The sequence below is a fragment of the Triticum aestivum genome, chromosome 2B, assembly GCF_018294505.1.
Source record: "Triticum aestivum cultivar Chinese Spring chromosome 2B, IWGSC CS RefSeq v2.1, whole genome shotgun sequence".
NCBI lineage: Eukaryota > Viridiplantae > Streptophyta > Magnoliopsida > Poales > Poaceae > Triticum > Triticum aestivum.
Genome location: NC_057798.1, coordinates 18,847,566 through 18,857,264, shown reverse-complemented (window position 1 = coordinate 18,857,264; position 9,699 = coordinate 18,847,566). Strand labels below are relative to the sequence as shown.

At 46.7% G+C, this 9,699-nt stretch overlaps 1 protein-coding gene and 1 pseudogene across 2 annotated transcripts; one reads left to right on the top strand and one right to left on the bottom strand.

Moving 5' to 3' along the window:
- The window catches only part of LOC123038781 (scopoletin glucosyltransferase-like), a 14,489-nt pseudogene extending 11,641 nt beyond the window's left edge, over window positions 1-2,848 (top strand).
- A 1,438-nt stretch (window positions 2,849-4,286) lies between these two features.
- On the bottom strand, window positions 4,287-6,610 carry LOC123040023 (putative receptor-like protein kinase At4g00960). 2 transcript variants are annotated; one of them, XM_044462978.1, is made up of 7 exons: window positions 6,543-6,610; window positions 6,156-6,314; window positions 5,826-6,081; window positions 5,469-5,697; window positions 5,226-5,367; window positions 4,887-5,117; window positions 4,287-4,718 (listed from the first exon to the last, which is right to left on the bottom strand). In XM_044462978.1, exons 2-7 carry the CDS (start codon window positions 6,246-6,248, stop codon window positions 4,320-4,322), a joined length of 1,350 nt encoding a protein of 449 aa, XP_044318913.1. In that variant the 5' UTR covers window positions 6,249-6,314; window positions 6,543-6,610; the 3' UTR covers window positions 4,287-4,319. The 2 variants fall into 2 exon arrangements, with proteins under 2 accessions (XP_044318913.1, XP_044318914.1); XM_044462979.1 differs by having other exon boundaries at window positions 6,437-6,585.
- Between the last annotated feature and the right edge of the window lie 3,089 nt (window positions 6,611-9,699).

Below are 9,699 nucleotides of genomic sequence, written 5' to 3'. Positions count from 1 at the left end.
TCAGCACACCCAAGCGCAACTGCAGAGCATATAATGTGACCGCAACTGGGGGGTTGTCGGTGCCGATGAAATTGGTTTCATTTTTTTGTAGTTGCAACCGCCCAACCCGAACACAATCGCAACTCAACACACCCAAATGCAAGTGCAGAACATATAATGTGACAACAACAGGGGGTCGGGGGGAGGGTTGTGGACGCCGATAAAATTGGTTCCTTTTTTTTAAGTCTTTTTATTGTACTTGCAACCGCTCCAACCCGAGCGCAATTTGCAACTCAGCACACCCAAGCGCAACCCGCAAGACATATAATGTCAGCCCCTTAATTATTATTATTATTATTATTTTCATTAAAGTTTAACTTTTTTTTTGTAGTTGCAATTGCCCCAATTAGAGCGCAACCACAACTAAACGCACCCAAGTGCACCTGTAAGACGTATAACGTGACTACAACCAACAGGTTAGGGGTAGTGTTGTCGGCGACGGTGAAGCCTTTTTCTAATCATTTTTGCCGGGTCATTTGTCTTAGCGTTTTTTTAGATGGTTGTTAGTACTCATTGTTTTTTCAATATATCTTAGTCATAAAGATTTTTTTCCACACACATATAATCATGTCTAAGGATGAAAAACAGAAGTACAGCCACTGGTTCCTGTATTTTCTTTTTCATTTTTCTTTATCCTCAAGTCTATGGCAGGTTGCTCCTCCTTTAACGTATCTTTCCAGAAGCCCTCCCCCATTCTGGGGGGTGTTGTTACTGTTTCAAATCAGTGTGAAGTAGAGGAAGACAGGGGAGGGACGAGAGAACGTGCAGCACGGGAGCCCGCTCGTCCAAGGTTGCAACGGTCCACATATAATCATTTTTTGCAAAGAGGCTCGCAACCGAAAACAAACAACCCAAAAAGGCCCACAACACAAAGGCCCACAACCCACAACAAACAACTCAGAAGTTACAACCGAAATGGGCTTTTTATTTGTTTCGTGCGGTGAGAAAGGAACAAGTCTACTCGGGTCTGCTACGGGATCGGGCTGCGACAAACAACCAGCGACGTCATCAATACTTCATTCGACTGAGACCATTTTATATCTCATTCGAATGAGTTCCAGGAGCTCCCTTTAATTTATGGTATCCAGATGAAGAATGCATTATTTGAGACGTCGAGGGATCGGATTTGTCAAGTTCGACGGTAGATGCTATTAGCAAAGGTTTTCCTTTGGTGCAAAATGGGGACTTCATTGGCATCCAATATGTTTTGTCTTGCGAATCTGAGATAAAGTAGAATGCTCGGCAGCTGTTGTCGACGTTTACGGTAGTGGCGCATCGGCACATTGACATCGGCGTCCCTATTCAGCACGTACGACCTGTCTGGTGTGTGCCATTGTTCTACCTTTGCGCTTTGCACTTTGCTCCAGCTCCGGTCCTCAAATCCTTGAGCCTGTACGTATAAGACAGGCCCGCACGGCCGGCGTCTGGCGTGGGAAGGCGATCATGGCGCCTGCGGAGGACGGCCAGCAGCCGCTGCACATGCTCTTCTTCCCATACCTCATCCCCGGCCACCTCATCCCGATGGCCGACCCCCGGTGCAAGCTTCCATCATCCACGCCATCGTCGACCTCCGTTCCCCACCAATCGACGTCGCCGTCGTGCCTTTCCCTGACGTCGGTCTCTCGCCGGGCGCCCAGAGCGGCTCCAGTGGCGACCACGTCAAGCTCCAACAGGCAGCGCGGCTGCTCCGGGCGCCCTTCCGGCAGTTCCTCGCCGACCACCACGCCGGCCTCGACGCCGTGGTCTCCGATAGCTTCTTCCCCTGGTCGCTCGACGTCGCGGCCGAATTTGGCGTACCGCGGCTCGCGTTCCTCGGCACCAGCATGTTCGCCCGCTGCTGCGCCGAAAGCATGCTGGGCAACCACAACCCCGACGACGACGAGGGTGATCCCGACGCCGTCTTCTCCGTGGCCGGGCTGCCGCACCGCGTGGAGCTGAGGCGGAGCCAGATGATGACGCGCCCGGACCAGTTGGCGTTCGTCAAGGGCATCTACGCCGCGGACCAAAAAAGCTACGGCGAGCTGGTCAACAGCTTCCACGAGCTCGAGACCGACTACGTGGAGCACTACCGCACGACGCTCCGCCGCCGCGCGTGGCTCGTCGGGCCAGTCGCGCTCGCCAGCGGCAGCAAGGACGAGGCGTCGAGAGGCACCGACACGCTCTCGCCGGACGCGGACGGCTGCATCCCCTGGCTCGACGCCAAGCCGGCCAGATCGGTAGTCTTCGTCGCCTTCGGCACGCTAACCCGCTTCTCGCCGGAGCAGCTCCAGGAGCTCGCACGGGGCCTCAAGCTCTCCGGCAAGGACTTCGTGTGGGTCATCTCCGACGCCGACGCAGCATCATCGGACATACCCGAAGGCTTCCCAACGGCTTCTCGTGGTTACATCATCCGTGGCTGGGCGCCGCAGGTGCTCATCCTAAACCACACAGCGGTCGGCGGCTTCGTGACGCACTGCGGGTGGAACTCGACGCTGGAGGCGGTGAGCGCCGGCGTGCCGATGGTGACGTGGCCGCGCCACGCTGACCAGTTCTTCAACGAGAAGCTCGTCGTGGACGTGCTCGCGGTCGGCGTCAGCGTCGGCGCCAAGGACTACGGGTCGTCCGCGGAGACCCATCGGGTGATCGGCGCCGAGGTGATCGCCGGTGTTGTAAGGACATTGATGGAGGTCCAAGGCGACGCGATGCGAAGCAGGGCGAGGGACCTCGGCCTAAAAGCGAGGAGCGCAGTGGATCGTCGTGCGGTGATGCTGGACAGCTGGTGGACGAGCTCATGGCCCGCCGGAGTCGGCAACCGGGTGGTGGACTGTGATTGGATAGTGACGGCTCGTTAATTTTGAGCGTGCCGCATCATAGAAATCTTTCGATAGACGCAGCATGAACTGCTAGCCAAAATGTAAAGTTCACTACAACAGGGTAGCGATTAGGAGGCATTAAAAAATGCCTTCGAAAGCTATCAAAACGCATCCTAATGTCTATCAAGGCATTCCTAAAGAGCGCTAAGACCAAGACACCACCTCACACGAGACCCTGACCCGTCACTACCCCAACCAAAGATACGAGCGGAAAGGCCCGGCCTTTCGCACCCCTGAGCGGCCCCCAGCGCTGAGACCCAATAGGCCGGCCACGACTGGCCACCATGGCACCATCCTGCAGCACCGGGCGCGAGACGAGCTCGGTCCTTCTGCCGGGCGCGAGACGAGCTCGGTCTTGCTGCCTGACGCGAGAGGAGCATGGTCCTGCTATAGGGCGCGAGATGTGCTCGGTCCTGCTGCCGGGCGCGAGATGAGCTCAGTCCCGCGGCACCGGGCGCGAGACGAGCGATGGCCCATAGCTGGGAGTGGGCCAGCCCTTCGATGCAAGTAGAGCCCGGATGACGAGGAGGTGAAGCAAAGGTCGAATTGGCCAAACCGCAGACAGGCGGAAACCGGAAAAGCCGGCCGCGGCCGCGGCCAGAGCATCCGGCCACCGTCTAGCCGCCGCGCCACCAGGAGGCCACCGCCCCCGGACCTCCCCGCGCTGCCGCCCATGGCCGGAGCAGCATCCACGCCCGCCCGCTGCCCCAACCCGCGCCGCCTGCCGGAAAAGTCGCGTCAGATCCGGCCGGCACGCCCCCACCTCTACCAGCTCCAGCCCACCTCCGACCCCGACCGAGAGTAGAGGGAGGCCGAGCCAGAGCCCGAAAAGAAAGGATCCACCAGATCCACCCGCAGCAGCCCGTGGTCAGATCCGGACCACCGCCGACACCACGGGCATGCAGCCGTTGCGTCGCCACCGTCGCCCACCACGCCGCCGCCGGGAGGCACCGCCGCTGCAGCACCGAGCCCCGCGCACGCCCGCCGCCGCCGCCAGATCAAGCCGCCCCGCACCGGCCAACCCTGAGCGGCGGAGAGAGGGGCCCCGCCGCCAGCCACCGAGAGGGGTTTTGCCCCAGCGGCTGGGGACGGCGGCGAGGGCAGGGGAGGGGAAGAGGAGGGGGAAGGCGCGCCGCCGCCCGAGTCGCTCGCGGGGGACGACCGCGGGGGCTAGGGATAGCAAGAAAGAATTTGACCCACTGACCTTTTATATTTCAGGTGCCCTTGCTTTGGTTTCTTGTTTGGATTAATAAGTACAGACAGAAATCAGCTTTTAATTCAAGGGCAAAATCAAAGTTGAAACAATTAAATGCAGCTCAAAGATAAACACCATTTTGCAAACAACTGAAGAATTTTCTGAATTTAATTACAAATGCATCCATATACCACCTGAGACATTCTCACTTTCTCAGTTCCTGGCGGAAGAGACTATTGTTCTGCTGTAACATAAACGATCGGTAGCTTCACCACATCATCCTCCACGACCACCTCAAACAATTCTTGATAATCGATCTTATCAGGATCTGATGCCAACTCTTGGTTGATGCGGATGCTCTGCACAAGCAGCATGTCGTGGCACTGCATGTTGAGCGGGGCCACCGCTTGTGCTCGCAGCGTTATGGCAATGTACCTCTTCGAACATGGTGGCATGGTTCCTCTGCTCGGCCTTGTGTGGTACTTGGGTCGGTTTATATTTACGTTGAACGCTATGAAGTCGTCTGTCTTGTTGGTAAGTTGCAGGCAGCATGATACCTCCTTCCTTGGCTCGAAGAGGAACCTCATCTCTAGTGTCGGATCGACCGACAGAATGTTGGTGCCACGGCTTCTCTGCAAGGAAAAGAAGAAGTGCTCAATTATTACGTGGATACAAATTTGACAGAAAACTGACTTGCCAAAAAATTTGAGACAACATCAGAAAACATTGACAAAAATGACAGGGACAGTACAAAAGGAGTGGCATCCATGCCTTTCCAGTGATCGATCCCTGATGCCTACCTGGACGGTTAGGTTTTCTGAAAGATCAGAAGTTTGTAACATTTTCTGTATCTCAGCTTCTAGTTCCTCAAGTTCTTGGACAATATCCTTAATACAAGGCCTTTTATCTCTATCCTTGTCCACACACCTTAATGCAATCTCAACGCACTTAGTGACTCGTAGGATGTCTACTTCGTGTGATGAGTATGAGTCCGGCATCGCCTGCAACCTTTTGGTCCAGTTTTCCCTTGCCTGCACGCAACGCAAGCATGGCGCAGTAACTAAAGTTGTACAATGTATGTTCATGCTTAGATAGAGGATTTTTTTTTCTTTTGAAAAAGTTGCATAGGATTTTCTTACAAGCTTGATAAACTCCTTGGGAGGCATGTCAGAATAGTCAGTATTTCCAGCCACCATCTTTATAATTATGACGCCTAAACTGAACACGTCAAACTTCTTTGATATACGGCGATGGGCTACGTATTCCGGTGGCATATACCCGCTACATGATATCATAACCATCACATATTCATATGTAGAGAAAAACTTTGCTAAAAGGATTTTATTAAAATAAACGGCTTCGAACATGAGACATCAACTTACTGTGTTCCTTTGACAATCTCTGTTTGATGTGTTTCTGATGAAGCAAAAACCCGTGACAAACCAAGATCTGCAATTTTGGGTGTCATGCTCTTATCTAGCAGTATATTAGCTGGCTTTAAGTCCAGATGGAAAATAGGGTTATCTGGAGCACTGTGAAGGTGATTTAAACCCTCGCAAGTCCCTCTTATGATGTTGTAACATGTGGGCCAGTCAAGTTCACAGGATTCATCTGCAATTTAAAGGAAAAATAAAGATAGAAAATAGGCATATTCGCGAAATGTACGTAATAATATACTCAATCCTTTATGTTTTCTTGCAAACAAATAAATAGAGCAAATTTTTCATCATACATAATACCTGCAATATGTTTTTCGAGGCTTCCACCCTGCATATATTCGAAGCAGAGAACACGCTCCATCGATTTCGCCCAGATAGTCTCCCCATTGTTCTTGACGTATTTATGCCGAGATTCATAGCAGTAGCCAATTAATCGTACAACATTTTTGTGAGAAACCTTGGTGAGGTTAAGCAATTCACTGTGAAATTGCTTATCATCAAGTCCTTGCAAGGGATGAAGTTTCTTCACAGCAATCTCTTCCCCTTTATACACTGCCTGTTGAAATCACTTGTGAGCACGATCGAGCTTGTGGCCAGTGGTGGCATGATAAATCTGAAAAATAGTCATACCTTGTAAACATCTCCATACCCACCACTTCCAACTTTCTGATACTCTGAAAAATCGTTTGTAATAGTTTCAATCAAATGGAGTTGCAAATCCATGCTCTATCCCCCACCCAGGCTTATCCTTGTTGGTCGATGATCTTCTTCTTCTGAGAATAAAATTATCTTCCAAACCAAAGACAAGAGAAGATGCTTAATCGTTCAGCAGTTGTTTTGCTAAAGCTTAACTTCTTTGGAAAGAGAAAAGACTGAAACTATTCAAACCAAAAGTATATTGGAGTACAAACCAGCTGCTAGACATGTTCCGTCGGTCACGATGAATGATTTACTTGCTTGAAAGAGTAGGTAGAATCAGTAGATATAGATAATCAAGATTGCACATGTACCACGAACCTGCAGGCGAAGTTAACACGGAAGATGATGACGAACTTGTTCGCTCCTTGGCGATGAGCATATATCCCCTGCATCCAGCAGCACCAGCCTTTAAATCCAGCGATGAGGCGTAGTGGAGGTAATTAACGCGTTTTTGATTTGCACAGAACATAACTAATTAATGAACAAACAACGTTGACTTGACTCTCTTGTAATATAAAAAAAGGCGCCATTGGTTGATGCATGTGATACCGACATCTCTAGCTAATAAGACCACGTCCAATGCCAACATCTCTCTCTCTCTCTCTGCAGAAAATGAATTGTAGACCAATTCAAATTATGCTTGAAATAAATATGAGCATATCATGACTGATCCTCGGGGTAAGGTACAAACATTTCCTACTACACGGTGTACACCAACTGTCAAACACATTATATGTTGAGTCATTTACACTGTTGGTGCTACAACTTGGCGTAAACAGTCATTTTAGTGCTATAAGTTGTGACGTACATTGAAGTGGTGCAAAAACTTAGCTCGGACATACAAATACGGTTGCTTATCCTGTTTGCATACGAAATGTGCGCGGACTAGGCATGTGGACCCTGCTGTCAGTGGCTAGACTAAGGAGAAAGAGCGTGTGCCCTGATTTTCACAAAAATAAACCTCGGAACTTTGATTTTTTTAAAAGGTCCATATAGACGTGGCATTCTTCTCCTCAGTGACCAGCGGGTCCTGCCTGTTAAAAATAAATAACAAAAAAGTAGGTGCTGCCAGGATTCGAACCCAAAACTACTTGCTACATCATATACAGGCCAAACCACTCTGCCGTACATTTTTAACCGACTATTATATAATTGACATTCTGAAGTATAAAAAAATTATAATTTTATACAATACAAATATTTCATAAACTAAAACTAAAAATATTGTTTCAGTTATACAGGCATTTTAATAATTATATGCACATTTGTATAGTTCAATGTTTGTATAATTAAAAATATTAATATTCTTACATTTAAAATTTTGATTTGAATATTCAATCATGTATATTATTTAAGTTAATACAGATACCCACATTTATAATTCATCATGTTAATTATATTATTATTAAAATGTTTGTATTATTGAAATTTATAACACAGAAATATCCATATCAATTAAATGTTTTTAATATAATACGCGGTTGTACATTTACAAATCATAGTTTGTTTGTATAATATTTATAGCACATAAATGTTTGAATATAAGTTTTAGTACTTACATTTTACAAATATGTTAAAAAAAATAGTTGGCGCAAATAGGCCGCAATATTTGCAGCCAATTTAAGCTCCACCTGCGTACCAAAGGTATATATATGCTTTTAACCATAATAGAAAGTACTCCCTCCGTTTCTTTTTACTCCGCATATAAGATTTGGTCAAAGTAAAACTACACAAAGTTTGACCAAATTTATATAAAAAGATATGAACATCTATAATATTAAAACTGTATAATATGAAAATACATTTCGTGGTGCATCTGATAATGTTGATTTCATATTGTCAATGTTTACATTTTTTAATATAAAGTTAGTCAAACTTTACAAAGCTTGACTTTGACCAAACCTTATATGCAGACTAAAAAGAAACAGAGGGAGTACAAAGCATATGGCATAGTGGTTAGATTCACTTGTTTTGTTGCAGATGGTCGCAGGTTCGAAACCTGGGCGCTCCACCATCTTTTATTAAAAAAAACAATATTTTGAGGTTTTTTTGTTTTGAAAAAATAGACCAGAGGCCCCTTGTCCACACGCCTAGTCAGCACAGATTCCATATACAAAAGGGATAATCATTGTATTTGCACATTCAAGCCAAGTTTTTGCACCATTTCAATGTATGCCACAACTTCTATCACCAAAGTGACTGTTTACGCCAAGTTGTGGCACCACCAGTGTAATTGACTCTTATATATTCCCTACACGAACTTAGAAAATCAGAGATCAGAACAACTTTATTGTTGACAACACCCATTTGGTTGCCGCTCTACCCCCTAGAACCAGTCTAACGGTCTGACCTCATGCCTATCTTAAAGTCCACTGAATCTAACCACAAATCCTGAAAATAATATCAGTATAGCAGTTGTCGAACCAAGGCAAGTTGGCCTTATATATGGATATGGTTGCAAAATAAAATGTTTTACTCCTTAATAGTTGCCTAGTTGTTTCCCCATTGACTTCACTTCTATGTTAGTAAACTTCCTAGATGAGCACCAAAAGTAGCTGACACAAGATGGATCTAGTGGTGCTTCTTTCCAATACGAATTAAATGGTATACATTTTTGTGTCACATAACTCATATTTCATCGGTCAAATTGATGATCTAGAAGTACACATAGTTAACACAAAAAGTAGATATGTAAACCCATGTGCTCATTAATTTGGGGGCTTTAATAGATGTTAGTTCATTTCATGTGTGTTGCCAGCTAGTAATACAATAGGTTATACCTAAACACCAATTGGGTGCTTACAAGGTGTCGGTTTGGTACATATAGTCTAAATTGCAACTTGCTAAATATTACTTTTGGAATTGTGTGACTCAGTAGCCCCTAAACAAAAGACCAAAACGAGCATGATATATCTCATAAAAATATTTTCTACATAATTTCACTCCTAATGTGCAAATTTTGGTTTGAGTGAGATTTGAGATCCTTTAGCTTTTGGAATATAAATAGGCCAAGCAAGTTATGAACATATTGCTTACTATCAAGGGCCTTCAGTTTCTAAAAAAAATTATAGATCAATTCAGATTCTGCTTAAAATAAAGATGGGCATATAATAGGGTTAATTATCCTTTTGCCCTCAGTGGTGTCCATTTGGTTAGTTTTGCCCTCAGTTGCGAATCGTGCTCAGTTTTTCCCCTAGACTGTGCGCAACTACTATGACGAGGCCAAACGGGCAGTTTTGAATCCAGCGATGAGGCGTAGTGGAGGTAATTAACGCGTTTTTGATTTGCACAGAACATAACTAATTAATGAACAAACACCGTTGACTTGACTCTCTTGTAGTATAACAAAAGGCGCCACTGGTTGATGCATGTGATACCGACATCTCTAGCTAATAAGCCCACGTCCAATGCCAACATCTCTCTCTCTCTCTCTATCTCTCTCTCTCTCTCTCTGCAGAACATGAATTGTAAACCA

Bases quoted from the DNA above. Each gene is read 5' to 3' on its own strand.
- LOC123040023 (XM_044462978.1), bottom strand. From the start codon at position 6,248: ATGGATTTGCAACTCCATTTGATTGAAACTATTACAAACGATTTTTCA. The intron at 5,368-5,468 runs GTAAGTTGATGT...GATATCATGTAG, and splicing joins GAGATTGTCAAAGGAACACA to CGGGTATATGCCACCGGAAT. The intron at 5,118-5,225 runs GTAAGAAAATCC...CGTTGCGTGCAG, and splicing joins CCAAGGAGTTTATCAAGCTT to GCAAGGGAAAACTGGACCAA.